At 35.3% G+C, this 14,007-nt stretch overlaps 3 protein-coding genes across 4 annotated transcripts; 2 read left to right on the top strand and 1 right to left on the bottom strand.

The window, feature by feature from the left end:
* Positions 1-426: 426 nt before the first annotated feature.
* LOC110629332 (ACT domain-containing protein ACR4) lies at positions 427-3,399 on the top strand. 2 transcript variants are annotated; one of them, XM_021776246.2, is made up of 7 exons: positions 427-667; positions 876-921; positions 1,020-1,134; positions 1,237-1,304; positions 1,831-2,388; positions 2,642-2,746; positions 2,834-3,399. In XM_021776246.2, the coding sequence occupies exons 1-7, from the start codon at positions 594-596 to the stop codon at positions 3,173-3,175; spliced, it is 1,308 nt and encodes a 435-aa protein (XP_021631938.1). In that variant the 5' UTR covers positions 427-593; the 3' UTR covers positions 3,176-3,399. The 2 variants fall into 2 exon arrangements, with proteins under 2 accessions (XP_021631938.1, XP_021631937.1); XM_021776245.2 differs by having other exon boundaries at positions 429-667; positions 1,789-2,388.
* Positions 3,400-6,358: 2,959 nt separating this feature from the next.
* On the bottom strand, positions 6,359-9,534 carry LOC110629010 (photosynthetic NDH subunit of lumenal location 5, chloroplastic). The gene is made up of 7 exons (XM_021775844.2): positions 9,374-9,534; positions 9,077-9,289; positions 8,818-8,968; positions 8,610-8,698; positions 8,004-8,058; positions 7,594-7,679; positions 6,359-6,785 (listed from the first exon to the last, which is right to left on the bottom strand). The coding sequence occupies exons 1-7, from the start codon at positions 9,395-9,397 to the stop codon at positions 6,627-6,629; spliced, it is 777 nt and encodes a 258-aa protein (XP_021631536.1). The 5' UTR covers positions 9,398-9,534; the 3' UTR covers positions 6,359-6,626.
* A 636-nt stretch (positions 9,535-10,170) lies between these two features.
* Positions 10,171-13,905, top strand: LOC110629965 (4-sulfomuconolactone hydrolase). Its single transcript, XM_021777208.2, has 10 exons — positions 10,171-10,429; positions 10,611-10,682; positions 11,292-11,371; positions 11,857-11,956; positions 12,036-12,089; positions 12,665-12,742; positions 12,874-12,971; positions 13,044-13,101; positions 13,391-13,512; positions 13,611-13,905. Exons 1-10 carry the CDS (start codon positions 10,217-10,219, stop codon positions 13,762-13,764), a joined length of 1,029 nt encoding a protein of 342 aa, XP_021632900.1. The 5' UTR covers positions 10,171-10,216; the 3' UTR covers positions 13,765-13,905.
* The last annotated feature ends 102 nt before the right edge of the window (positions 13,906-14,007 follow it).

The raw sequence follows: 14,007 nt of genomic DNA, 5'->3' as shown, positions 1-14,007 counted from the left end.
TCAAAAAATGTGTAGACAAGCTATCTACACCAACAAACCCTATCATCCCAGGTGCGAATCACGTGATATATGGTAAGTGGCTTCCATTGTTAGCATCACTATGTTGTTGTGTTGATGTACAAAAGGTGTTTTTCTTTTCATTTCTCAATTTGTTTTATTTCCCAAATTCCAATTTTCCTAATTTTACTATTTTGTCAATCCCCCATTAACATCTGGACAAGCACATTTGTATTTCTATTAGAAATATTATTAAAAAACAATTCTTGAATAGATTAATCAGCTAAATGTACAAAATAATCAAAAATTAAATTTAACATATTTTTAATACTCTCTTTCTCCTCTCCTCTGTTTATTTTCTTTTTTCTCTAATTTATATGATTTTATTATTATTATTATTTTTAGTTCAGTTGAGGTCCCTCCAAAACTTGTGGTCAAGAGCCACCGAACCGCCCCCACCCCAGCAAACACACAGCCGCAAACTGAAATCAGAATCCAAAGGTGCAAGGAAGTGCCGAGAAAGAGAGCAGACCCATTTATCTACAGATACCTCTGGTCTTCGTTCTTACGAAAATTTCTATCCTTCTTTTGTTGAAATGGATTGCTGGTCTCCTTCTCTCACAATGGATGATGAGTTTGAGAAGCTTGTCATTCGAATGAACCCTCCTAGGTATTATTGTCTTTTATTTTTTGTGATTATTTGGGATTTCAGGTTTATCTTGGGATTTCATCGTTTCCTTTTTTTTTTTTTTTGGTTGAATTCAAGTGAATTATTGTTTTTCTCGTGAAATTTCCATTCCTCGAGCTGAAATGATGGAGTTTCAAGGTTTGACACATGAGTATTTGATTTTGTGCCTCTGTTAATGGTTGACTTGCAGGGTTACTGTCGACAATGCGTCGCGCAGGAAAGCCACTTTGATTAAGGTGTTTGATAGAATCATTTCCATTTTTTGGGGGATTATCTTTTTATCAGACATTCATTGGATACTAACAATTTGAGCTTTCGTATGATGATTTTTCAGGTTGATAGCGCTAATAGGCGAGGCAGCTTGTTGGAGGTGGTTCAGGTTTTGACTGATTTGGATCTTATAATTAGACGAGCTTACATTTCTTCTGATGGGGAATGGTTCATGGATGGTTAGCTTTTGGTCCCATTGCTTTTCAATTTTCGTTTAACTGGGCGGGTCTGTAACTCGTCGTTGTATAGTTGATTTTCTTGTCTTCAATGGTTATTTGCAGTGTTTCATGTCACAGATCAACATGGCAATAAGCTCTCTGAGGATGATGTGGCTGAACAAATCAAACAGGTAGATCTTTTTTTCTTTTTTTAAAACAAAAAATATTCATATATTGTAAATTAGAATACTTGGTAAAGACAAAAATCTACTGGAAATCCAATGCAATTCAAAGGAGAACTTTTCAATCTCAAATTCTCCTATTCAATGTTAAGGATGAACTTTTTGAATTTTTTTTATAAGGAAAAAAAAAAGGAGAAAGAAAAAGAAAAAAAAAAAAAGAAGTAAAGTTCATAAAAAGATAAATATGTTGGTCTTGAAAGTCATGGAAGAAACAGTGCCAGTCAATTTGACAAGTTATTTGTAACTTAAGTTGTAGACTACACATTTTGCTGTTTTAATCAGACACCACAATCTGAGACATGAATAACAAAAGGACTACACAATAAAGAAGCAGTGGTTGATGTTTGGTCCGTACCATGAAAATTTAGCATCTTCTCTTGGTGGAGCCAAGTGAATTTAATGTTACGTTGATGAGTTATTTTACATGTCACAGTCGCTGGGACCAAGAGCACTTAGTTTTCAGTCCTTGAGACAGTCTGTAGGTGTTCAAGCTGCCACACAAAACACGATCATTGAATTGACTGGAAGAGATCGCCCAGGCTTGCTTTCAGAAGTTTTCGCTGTTCTTACTGACCTCAAATGCAACGTGGTGGCTGCAGAAGTCTGGACCCACAATTCACGAATGGCATCAGTTGTTTACATAACTGATGAAGCTACAGGACTGCCTATTGATCATCCTGATAGGCTCACTGAGATCAAACAGCTCCTCCTATATGTCCTGAAAGGAGATAGAGATAAATGGAGTGCAAATACAGCTGTATCAGTGGGTTCCACTCACAAGGAAAGGAGGTTGCACCAGATGATGTATGCTGATCGTGACTATGACATGGATGATGCAGATTGTGAGTCAGCAAGTGAACGGAGCAAACCCCTTGTAACAGTGGAAAATTGTGCAGATAAGGGATACACTGTTGTGAATTTGAGGTGCCCTGACCACCCTAAGCTACTCTTTGATGCTGTCTGCACATTAACAGATATGCAATATGTTGTATATCATGCAACTGTCATAGCTGAAGGGCCAGAGGCTTATCAGGTTTTGCTTAATTCCATCAACATGCTTTTTTTTTTTTTAATATTTGGGATAATTTACTTCAAGTTGAAAATCTTTTCTTCCAAAAGTCAAATTCATTCTCTAAGATTCTCATTATCTTGAAACCAATGTGTTTGTTGTAGTTGAGCTTCTTACTCAATCACGGGTTATTTTTACTGCTTATTAATTTCTCATTATTGTACCCTATTTGATAAAACAATTGCTGCATAGGATCTCATTTCTTCTTGTGGGCTAGGAATATTATATCAGGCATATGGACGGTTCCCCTGTTAGTTCTGAAGCAGAGAGGCAAAGGCTAATCCACTGTTTAGAGGCAGCTATTAAAAGGAGAATTCCTGAGGTACAGACATTTGCATAGTTCGACTTTGATGTTAGTCTCCGATTTTCTATGATTCACGCTTCATGTTCTCGACTCTTCAAAATGCAGGGTATAAGACTTGAACTTTGCAGTGAAGACAGGGTTGGCCTATTGTCTGAGGTGACTCGCATATTTAGAGAAAATGGTCTCTCAGTGACTCAAGCAGAGGTTACGACCAGGGGTTCCCAGGCTGTAAACGTTTTCTATGTGACTGATGTATCAGGACATCCAGTGAAGAGTGAAACAATTGAAGTAGTTAGAAAAGAGATTGGACTGACTATACTCCGCGTGAATGAGGATGCTCAATCAACTCCTCTTCAGGAACACAGGAGATTCTCATTTGGTAATCTGTTTCGATCTAGATCAGAGAGGTTCCTTTACAACTTGGGTTTAATAAAATCTTATTCTTGAGCAAGTCATTAGCTAAACTAGGCTCCGTCAGTCAGCTTGTGTAAATGTTGGTATAGTTTGGCTTAGTTTGCATAGAGTTTAGGTTTTTAGGTCAATCAGCAGTTGATCTTAAAGTCATTGCCTGAAACTTGCAACAAATTTCAACTTGTAAATCTTCTTGTGAATATCTTTTCCTGTCTACCTGTCTCAAATGGCATCGTAAATATACATTGTTTGTTCGGTTTTGTTGTGGGCTCGTCATTTGGTTCAGTATACTACTGCATATGCATATCATATCAGAGAACAAAAATATTCGTTTCCGAGGGTGGAGAGATTTTGAAATTGAGTCTTCAAGTTAAAGATTATCTAAAATTTTATAAAGGTTTCAAGATTAGATTCTTGCCAAGTGTGACGTTTGTGGTGTGCTTTTACCACCAAGAAATAAGTAAATAAAATGATTTTTTTGAATATGTTAATATTAATCTTAGAAAGAAATGGAAAATCATTCCAAATAGAAAGCCAAGATAAAGGACCAAAAGAGAGTGAAGGCAAAATCAAATCATAATCATATGATTAAGAAACGTATTTAATAACAAATATTGCTTGGGAAAATAATGGCCGACAGAATCAAAACGGAGGATGTAGAGAGGGCCCATTACGCAACGCCAACTCCAAGCCCCGCATAATGTGTCGCTTTCGCTTTCCTTTTGTCTGATTACACGTTTCACGATCAGGATCACAGGTCAGTCAGTCGTACCAGCCGCCACTATCTGTGGAGCTGTTGTTTTTTTAACCTATACTAAATATTAATTACTCCCATCTCATAATTATTATTTAATTTTTATATATAAAAAAATTAATTAATTAAAAAATTTACTATTCAATATAATTTTAAACAATTTATTAAATAATTTTTAAAATTTTTTAATTAATTTTTTTATATTAAAAATATTTTAAATTTTTTTATAATATTTAACCGTTAAAATTAATGAAAAAAAATTAAATAACAAATTTTTAATGTATTTTATAAAATTAAAAAATTAATTGGTAAAATTTTTTATATTTTTAAATATTTAATCTTTCTATTTTTAAGAATACATTAATTAATATCTATCTTTTTAATGTCAACTATTTAGCTTCTAACCAAATAACTATAATTTTTGAATTGTATATGATTGAATATGGGTGATTTTAAAATTCGAGAAAATAAATCTTAAAATTGCATAAACTGAATATTTATATTTTGAAATTGCAGAACTAAATGGAGGTAAAGTTTATTTATCATTTCATATATTAGTAACCACTCAAATAAATGTGATGACTGTTTGGATTTTTTCATTCCAGTCTGGAGTCAGACTCATGACAATAGCCCATTATCTGGAAGCTCTCAAGTCTCCCGTGTAAACCAGTTCCAGCCCGTTCTGCTTTAAGACAGAGTTCCATCTGAATTTCTCAATCAGGCCCTCCCAACTCATACGTTTCTCCAGCTCGGAGCCAAGAAAGAAACCGACCCATTCATCTTGTGGGTCCCTCAGCATGTACGCCCGGAGAGAATCAGAGGCCGTTACGCCTGTATCAGGAATCTGATCTTTCCGTACGTCCATATCAGTATAGCAGAGACACGTGACCCAATGGTGAAAACCTCATTATACGCCACTAAGGGATAAAAGGAGAGGGATAAAAGGAGAGGGATAAAAGGAGAAACACCCTCCTCACAGAGGAAACTTTTTGGCTAAATTCACAGAACCCTTATAAAACCCTTTTTTCGAAACTTTTTGGCTAAATTCACAGAACCCTTGTAAAACCCTTTTTTCTGGTCCATTTTCACTAAAGAAGCTGCAAGAGCTACAAAAATAAGACAGGTTAGAACTATTTTCAGCAAAGCGTCATAAAGACAAAATTAACACAGGCAGATAAAATAAGATACCCACGTCCTTAATATTCCGAAGGTTAGACGCGTACAAGCACTTTTCGACGTCATACTTCTTATCCACAGAAGTCAGCTGAAGGAATCCGACTGATCGGTAAGGCTCAGCTGGTAGGTCGTTGCAACCTAGAGAGACATTCTCCCAGGGCTTCCCAAGGGAGATCAAACTCTCAAGCCAACCCCGTCTTTTCTTTAACTCCACCACTAAAAACCCCTCTACCCAGCCTTTGATAGAGTTCTTATGGCCCGTGAATGTAGACAATCCTCCGCGAGGGGCAAAGTAGTAGAATTTTTGGACATAGGCTAATTGAGCCTGTTGACCCTTATCTATATTTGGGCATAGGCTCCTTCTGAATACACAAAACGGAAACAAAAGCTACTGTTATATAGAGAAAAGAACGAAGAAGCTACTCGTACTGCAATAGAGATCCCACAATTCAGTCTCAAGAATTGTTTTGTCATTTGCAGCCCAACTCAGCGTAAATGTTCACATTATTCAAACTGGAAATTACCACACCTTATGGCTACATATTAGAGAAATGGTGATACCTGGTTTTAAATCTCCACAGCTTTTGCCTTTGTTTCACTGTTGCTGCCTCCATCATCATCCCTGTCCTTTACAGTGGCAACAATGGGCACCCTGCGGTTGCTCTCGCCAATTTCCCCGTCGTGATGAATTTGTTTAGTAGCAGAAGGATCTGTTGAGGTCTGCGACTGTGAGGGATTGGGTTGATCAGTTATCTTTGGTATCTTCTTGCAGGGAATCATCGACAACAACACCAAACTCCTATCTCCAAGATTACTTCCATCTTTCTTTTCTGATTTGATCTTTCAAAGTTGCTCACCTCACATTTTTAAACCTCCGAGTTGAATTTTGTACAGGCCGAGTCAAAATTCTTGTATCAAAAAGTCCATTGATAGGAAATTTCCTTAATCACCAGCCACATGTTTGATATCTCTTTCAAAATTGCATAGGCGATAAACTGGCCCTCCATGAAAATTACATGCGCATAACACCAAACCAATGATGGAGTGCCATTGGTAAATGAGTGTAGAACTCTTTGAGTATTCGTAACAATAATAGGCCACGGTTTATTATCAAGTAATTGTATTTTATTAAAATTAATTATTTAACTTTTGTTTGGTACCATGATTAAAATATTCCTACATTAGCCTTAATCGGAACTACGAAATGTGATTCTGATTTCAAACCAGACCGTTAACCCCCTCCACTCAACTCTACCCAATTCTTTTAGCTCAGTTACTAAGCTCAAATCTGGCCAAGTAAACTAGGGAATTCGCATTCCGTTCCGTTTCAGAGTACAATGTTTTTTTATTAAAGCCATGGGCACGCATGAACACCCAGATCAAAACAATGTGTAACAGAATTTTTAGATCGGATACTGAACAATCGAAAATTTTCCTTGCTCGATATTTCCACTGCTTACAGTGTCATCAAAGGAGAAACTTATCCAAGTGGTCCAAATCAAACTCTTGCAGCAAAAGTTGAGAACCAAGAAACCGGACTGCTCAAATTTCATAAGATCAGGCCTCGGACATTGGAAGCTCACCGCAGTCACTGATAACCACTCTCTTTCTGGGACGGTCTCCTCTGTCTGTCTCTTGCGACTCAATCAACTTCACAATATCCATACCTTCGAGAACTTGCCCGAAAACTACATGCCTCTGATCCAGCCATGGGGTCTGCCATTTGCCAAATAAGGATAAATATATCAATACCTCATAGTCAGACAGCTGCAATTGCAAAATCTTCAAAGCCTGGACTAACTAATAAGTCTTACTTATAGTTGATCAACAGAAACACATGCTAATAGGTATACCATTAATATTTGTTACTCAAAATAGAAACTTAGGTCTATTGATTTCATATTCTTTAAGTAGGTACAGCCATATTAACCAGAATCAAGAAAAGAAGCCACATCAGTAAAATCAAAATTAAAATTAGTCTTGCATTCTAGTAGTGAAATCAGGATTGGTATGAGCAGTCAAACGAGCAATTATACAGGAAGGGTGGCAAGACTGACGGGAAGGTAACCAGGTTAAACAACCACCCAAACAATATTTTTTCTATTGTACTGCCCCAACTAGGAAGAGCAGAGACAAATTTAAGCTCATTTAGCTACAAGTCTTCCCCCTCCAACAGCAGAGTGTTAGAGCAAACTTTGGACAGTAAAGGGAAAAAAAATCACCATTCTCAGATTCCCTTGTCCAGTAATCTTCAAATCAGGAAATTTTGGCCTACTGTTAGAAAACTAGATGTATCAACCAACTCACATAGCACAGATAGTTTGAGCAAAAGGATTAATCCAAAATATACTCTAAAAGTAGTAATTACTTGCTACTTTATTCACTCAAATACAAGATTATGATAAAATCTTAGCAGCATTCATATAACAGAAACTATTTAATATATACACACACACACTCATATATATTATAAGCACATATATATGAATATGCACATAAACTACAAATGAAGAAATTGCCATACCTTAACAGTGCAAATAAAAAACTGACTTCCATTGGTGTTGGGGCCTGCATTTGCCATGCTAACTACTCCTGGTTCAACATGGGACACTGCAAAACATCCCAGATTTCAGAATATTACATCTAATGGAATATAAGTTTCAATATAGAGCATGGAAAAGGAAAAATGACCACAAGGTGGTATGCCTAATCAATAAAATCCCCACCAAATGACATATGCTTGGTCAAATATCAGAACAAACAGAAATGTTTCTATTCTCAGCCTGTTTAGGTTTTAAACAAAATACTAGCAATAGGAAAGGGACCATATGTCTTAATCCTCATCCATACTCAAACAAAGAAACCACAAAGGTAGGATTTACTGGGGACAGTTACCAATCCACTACAAGAGAAGCATGTGATCATCAAACTTACACTTGAAGTTTTCATCTTTGAATGTACGACCATATATGCTTTTACCTCCAGTTCCCTGCAATAATTTTCAAACTCTAAGGATTATTATTATCCAAATAATTCATAAATGCCTCACTCGCAGTGTTAGTTGAAACTTGAAAGTTTTAGTAATGCATATGCCGTATACACTTCAATTTCTGGGAATATTTGAATCCTAGTGCATCTTTGATTATTAGATCAAGTATCCATTAACCTTAATCTTAATGCATTCTATTCTTCTGCACATTAATATAATATTTCTCAGAATAGAGGGCATTGCTATGTCAGTGTTGATGAATGGGGATTGTTAAACAGATCAATATTTAAAAGATATTTGAGACCCCAAAATATAGCAACTGATCTTGGATTTTCGCCTCAACATTTCTGGTTAACTAAAAAAAAAAGCCGGCAATTATGCCTTCTGATAATGACAGAATGCCACAGGTACTACAGAACGATTGATATCTTTGATCATATAGTTGTGAAGTGGGGACACAAATCATAATTAATAACATAAATTGCCAGTAAAGTATGTCAATCATAGAAGCTAAGCAAATGAAAGAATCTAAAGAGTGAAGGAGCACCTACATTTCCTTTATCAAAGTCCCCTCCTTGAATCATGAAATCTTTGATGACACGATGAAATGCAGAGCCTTTGTAGCCAAAGCCCTTATCCCCTAATAAAGACGCCAAATTAAAACCAAGTACATACTCAAAGTTGGTAAAAACAAAAGGATTAAAAAGAAAAGGCAAGGAGGAGGAAAATTAAAAGTTCATACAACACAACAAATATAACCTGTGCATAATGCACGGAAATTCTCTGCTGTTTGGGGGACATCATCACCATATAATCCTATAACAATCCTTCCAACAAGCTTCCCAACAGGATTCCCAATGCTTACATCAAAATAAACTTTGTTGGTCACCTTAGACTGCAACTCTGCTACCTAAAATTAAACATAAAGCTCAAAATTTTTTCAATACACGCAATCAAATGAAAACAACATAACCGAGCCAAACCGAAAAGAACAGCTGATTAAAGCATAAACCCTAACCTCAGCACTAGCTCGAATTGCGCTAAGATGGGTTTTTCTCTGAGAAGAAAGAGGTAAAGTAAGAGGGTTGACACGCAGCCAATTCGAGAAAAACAAGCTCGATGAAGACGGGGAAACATTAACTCTCGCAGGAAGCCTGGGTGCATTGCAAGCGAGACTTAGTGCTTTAACCTGCGATGCGTTCCGCTGACCTGGCAGGGAACCGACATTGGGCTGAGAAAAGAAGAAGAAGAGGAAACGGTTTCAGCAAAGGAAATAGAGAGATGATTGGTTGCCGAGAAAAGGAAGGAAAATTACCAGAGTTGTAAATGTAGCCGCCATTGATGGAAGTGCGTGAGTGCGGAGCTTTGGGCTAATGGCGGTATTTGATTTCAGAGAGAGACGGAAAAATCGAGACTCGACACGAAATGACAAATTTCACCTTATGAAATCCACCGCTGTGAACAGAAGTGAGCGAGTAGACTGTAGAATTTCTTCATTTTTTTAAGGAAAAAATGTCAAGCTGATTTAAGTTAGTAAAATTTAGTTTTCTTTGGTAAATTAATTTTTTATTTGAAACAACTTATTTAATTTATTTTTAATTTTAAAATCGATAAACTCGAATGGAACAGTTATTCTTTTACTAATTATTACGATATTCTAAATTACATTAAACGTAAAAAAAAAATCATTTAAAGTAATTTGAAATAAGTATAAAATAACAACCTGGAATTTGGATGAATTTTTCTTAATTCAGTCTGATTTAATATAAATTTTAATTTATTTTTCAAATAAAACAGATCCTTAACTAAAAATAATGTTTCTTTATATTAATTTTTCAATACTTATTATAATAGAATCAAATTCATATGATATTTTTAAAAAATTTTTAAAAATTTTTTAATTTTTATTCTCGATATGAATTCGAAATTTTTTTTTTATAACTCATGAAATTTACTCGTATTAATATTTAAAATTATGAAAAATAATTTTTATAAGATTTAATTAATTAATACGAAAATCGTTGTTCGTCCTTAAAATAATTATTATTGAAATTCAGTTTTTTGTTTTTTAAGTAAATGGAAGGGGTGGATGGGTATTTAGCTATTTATGAAAAGAAAATTCGACCAAATTATGAGTTATTAAATCATTATCTTCTCCATGGCCAGTGGGTTGTTGAAGCCTTTGATTTCAGCTGCTGCCTTCACTCGCTATTCTCACCCTTCATTTCTTGGACTCACAGTGCCTATAACCCTTTCAAATAAACCACAAATCAAAGCTCCATCGGCAAAAATGGCCACTCAACCCAACACTAAATCCAATTCTATCAAAATCATTGATTCACATCTTCACGTCTGGGCATCTCCCCAAGAGGTAACTCAAACCCATTACATTTCCAGAAGCTTCTGTTTTTCTTTTTTCACCAAAGTAGTTTTCGTTAATTTCAAAGCTAAGATTAATATTTTTGCATTATTTTTCCATCAATGGCAATCATAATTTTTTTTTTTATCCACATTGTGGCTCTGTAATTTTGTTTTTTCTCTGTGTTGTAAAGGCTGCGGATAAATACCCTTACTTCCCTGGCCAAGAACCCACGCTGAGTGGAGAAGTACAATTCTTGCTTCAGGTACATTGTTTCACAAAACCTACATTTGTGTAGATGGTTCATGTTTCTGTGTTTATTTTGGTGGAATATTTGAAGCCAGAAGTTATGATTCATTCTCATGATATAACTTTCAGCAACACCTTTTTAACATATTTTGTTGTAAAAATTAGTGTTAAAGTGTTGTTAAAAACTTTGGGTATCATTATGTGAACACCAATAATTTTTATTAACATGTCTTATGTTTTTAACAGTACACAAGGTATTGACAGTTTAAGAGCTTACTGAAGATATGCGCATATCAGAGCAAATTTAGAAGTTAATCAGATTGTTTAGTGTGGTAACTGGTGAAAATGTACTGATAAATATTGTCATACCATAATCTTCGCGGGGTTTTGTGAAAAATTATGACTTCTATTTAATGTGATTCCACTGTGGTAGTATAATGAATTCTTGTTAAGTGATTTCATATCTGTATATTTGATTGTATAGATAGTTTTGATATTTAGAGGACCAGTTAGTTCTTGGCTTCTTGTAGTGGATATGTGAGTGATTCCTTATATGCTTGACAAAATATTTCATGATCTTCATGATTGTCTCAATCTAACTTGGAGTTTTCATTTATGCTTGCAGAACATGGAAGAAGCAGGTGTAGATGGTGCACTAATTGTGCAGCCCATTAATCATATGTTTGATCATTCTTTAGTGACAAGGTGTGCTTTAGGTTGCGTGGTTTGTGCACATTGATAGAGAAATTTTTAACCCACTTTACACATTTCTAGTTTTGTTTGAAAGTGCATTAAACAAAAGTACAGCGGAAAGAATATTGAAGGTTCTTGAACAAGTTGTAGCATATTTTGAAGGAAGCTAATAATGGAATTAGAAATTGGAGTGATGAATCAGTGGTTGACTTATTGTTAGGTTCAACCGGTAGATCTTCTGATTTTTTCTGAAAAACAGAAGATGAGTGATGTGTTAGCAAAGCATGTCTTTCTTCTCCAATAATTTTGAGAAGGAAGTGACCCATCTAGTATTTATCTTCCCAAGATTGATTCGCTCATTCACATAGCTCTCATTGGAAAATTGATGGTGGTTTTCCTTCTATCGGTTGCATGGACTCTTTTCTTAATTCACTCTAAATATTCTTCAGCACAGCACTATAAAGTATTGCATAATTTCAGAAGTTTTCATTGGACAGTGTCCTGAAGAAGTATCCAACCAAATTTGTTGGTTGCTGCCTTGCAAATCCTGCAGAAGATGGAATTGGACTGAAACAGCTTGAAGAACTTGTCTTGAAGGTTTAGGCCTGATATAAGATAACCCTATCACTGTTTTTGACAGATAATTTTGACACTTTTTCCTCATCTCCCATACTAGGATGGTTATCGTGCTGTTCGATTTAATCCATATTTGTGGCCATTTGATCAAAAGGTAATAATCTTTTAGGTTCAAATTGTTGTTGATTAGACAGTTCTGATTGGATTAGGTAGCTCAGTATTTGAGGGTAGTAAGGAAAGCTCACCCATAATTTATTTTTCATGAAATGAACTGATAGGCAGTGAATTATTTTCTCAGCCCAGTAGCCTGCCCTGTGGATTCACTTGAAGAATAAAGGAAATAAAACTAACTGTTTTTCTGATGTTGTGTTATGAACTTACAAAGTTATATTGTGGATGCATGAACTAACAATTGTGGATCTGCACTCTGAGATAATCAGCCTGATGAATTTATTCATGTTTAAAAATTGTGAGCACTATAAGTTATTAAACAGCAGAGTTTGACCAGGCATGAGAGTAATCAATATATATTATATACATATTTAAATCTTTTGGTTTAGCTCAAATGGAGAAGGGGGTGATGTTGGTTGTTCTAGAACTCAAGTGCTAATCTTGTGATTCACAATAATATACTGCTGAATTGATCTACATTTTTTCTTCGTCTACAGTCAGTGCAAGGTATTAATGATGAGCCAAAAATACAATTATGATACTTGATGATCTGTGCAGATGACAAATAATGTTGGGAAGGCATTGTTTTCCAAAGCAGGAGAACTTGGGGTACCAGTTGGTTTCATGTGTTTTAAGGTACTAACTGTTCACACATCCTTTCACCTCAAAAGCCAAAATAGAATCAACAAAACCTTCGAGTCTTGTAATGCTACGTTAGTTTTTTTAAGCAAACTGTATGGGTTAGCATCACAAGATGAAATTTCCAGGGACTTGATCTTCATATTGCAGAAATTCTGGAACTTTGTACAGAATTTCCTTCAACAGTAGTATTGATTGATCATTTGGGTTTCTGCAAGCCACCAACGTAAGTTATTTTGGTTTTCAATGGTTCTTTTGATTGGGTGAGAGGTCACACTCATGCATTTATCTCGTGCAGCAATGATGAAGAAAATCTGGTCTTTTCTGAGCTTCTGAAGTTATCCGGATTCCCACAGGTATGGTTTAAGTGCTTGGTTTAATGAAAATGCAAAGCATGAGTTGTCCCAGCACTGTTATTGCCATTGGTGTTGACCAACACTACTGTGGTAGAGCTCATGAAAATAAGAGCAACAGTGCATCTTATTTTCAAGAAACGTTAAATATGATTTAGAGCATCAAATATTGGTAAGGTTTTCAAGAACTCACCCTTCTGTCTGTGTATTTCCACCCATTAATGCCAAACAATGATGCTTTAAGAGTTCATATTTCTAATTGCCACCATACATATTTCATACGTAATGGCAGGTATATATTAAATTCAGTGCCCTGTTCAGGGTGTCGAGAATGTCATGCCCATACCAAGATTTATCGCCCCTTCTCTCACAAGTTGTCTCCAGCTTTGGTGCAAACCGTGTCATGTGGGGCAGGTCACTCTTTGATCTTTTTTCTTCTTAATCTGCCAAGACAATAGGATTGGAGAGTATTAACAGAAACGCTAATGGTAAGATTGAACATGCTTTTGCAGTGATTTCCCTTTTGTTATTCCAGAATGTGGTTACACTGGAGCAAAAGATGCAGCCTTTTCAATTGCCAATCAAGTACATTTATCATCTCCTGAGTTGGAGTGGATAATGGGTAAAACAGTCATGCAACTCTTCAAGGGTCGCTGGCTTTCATGAGCAAATATCATGGAACCTTGCAGATAATGATATTAATTGTCCATTTGTCATGCAAATCATAAAATCAACTACTTGTCCGCACGTTGTTATTAAATCTTTTAAATTATTGATATAAAATTATGGTGTAAATTTAGTTTTTTTATTATTATTATTATATTCATTGTTTTTATTTAATTCAAGAAGAGAGAAAAAAAAATTATAATCAATTGGTATTAGTAGCTATGATTTAAAAGATTTATCTAA

This window comes from Manihot esculenta, chromosome 13 (genome assembly GCF_001659605.2).
Source record: "Manihot esculenta cultivar AM560-2 chromosome 13, M.esculenta_v8, whole genome shotgun sequence".
NCBI lineage: Eukaryota > Viridiplantae > Streptophyta > Magnoliopsida > Malpighiales > Euphorbiaceae > Manihot > Manihot esculenta.
The sequence above is the reverse complement of the archived record's forward strand: the minus strand, read 5'-3'. Positions and strand labels throughout refer to the sequence as shown.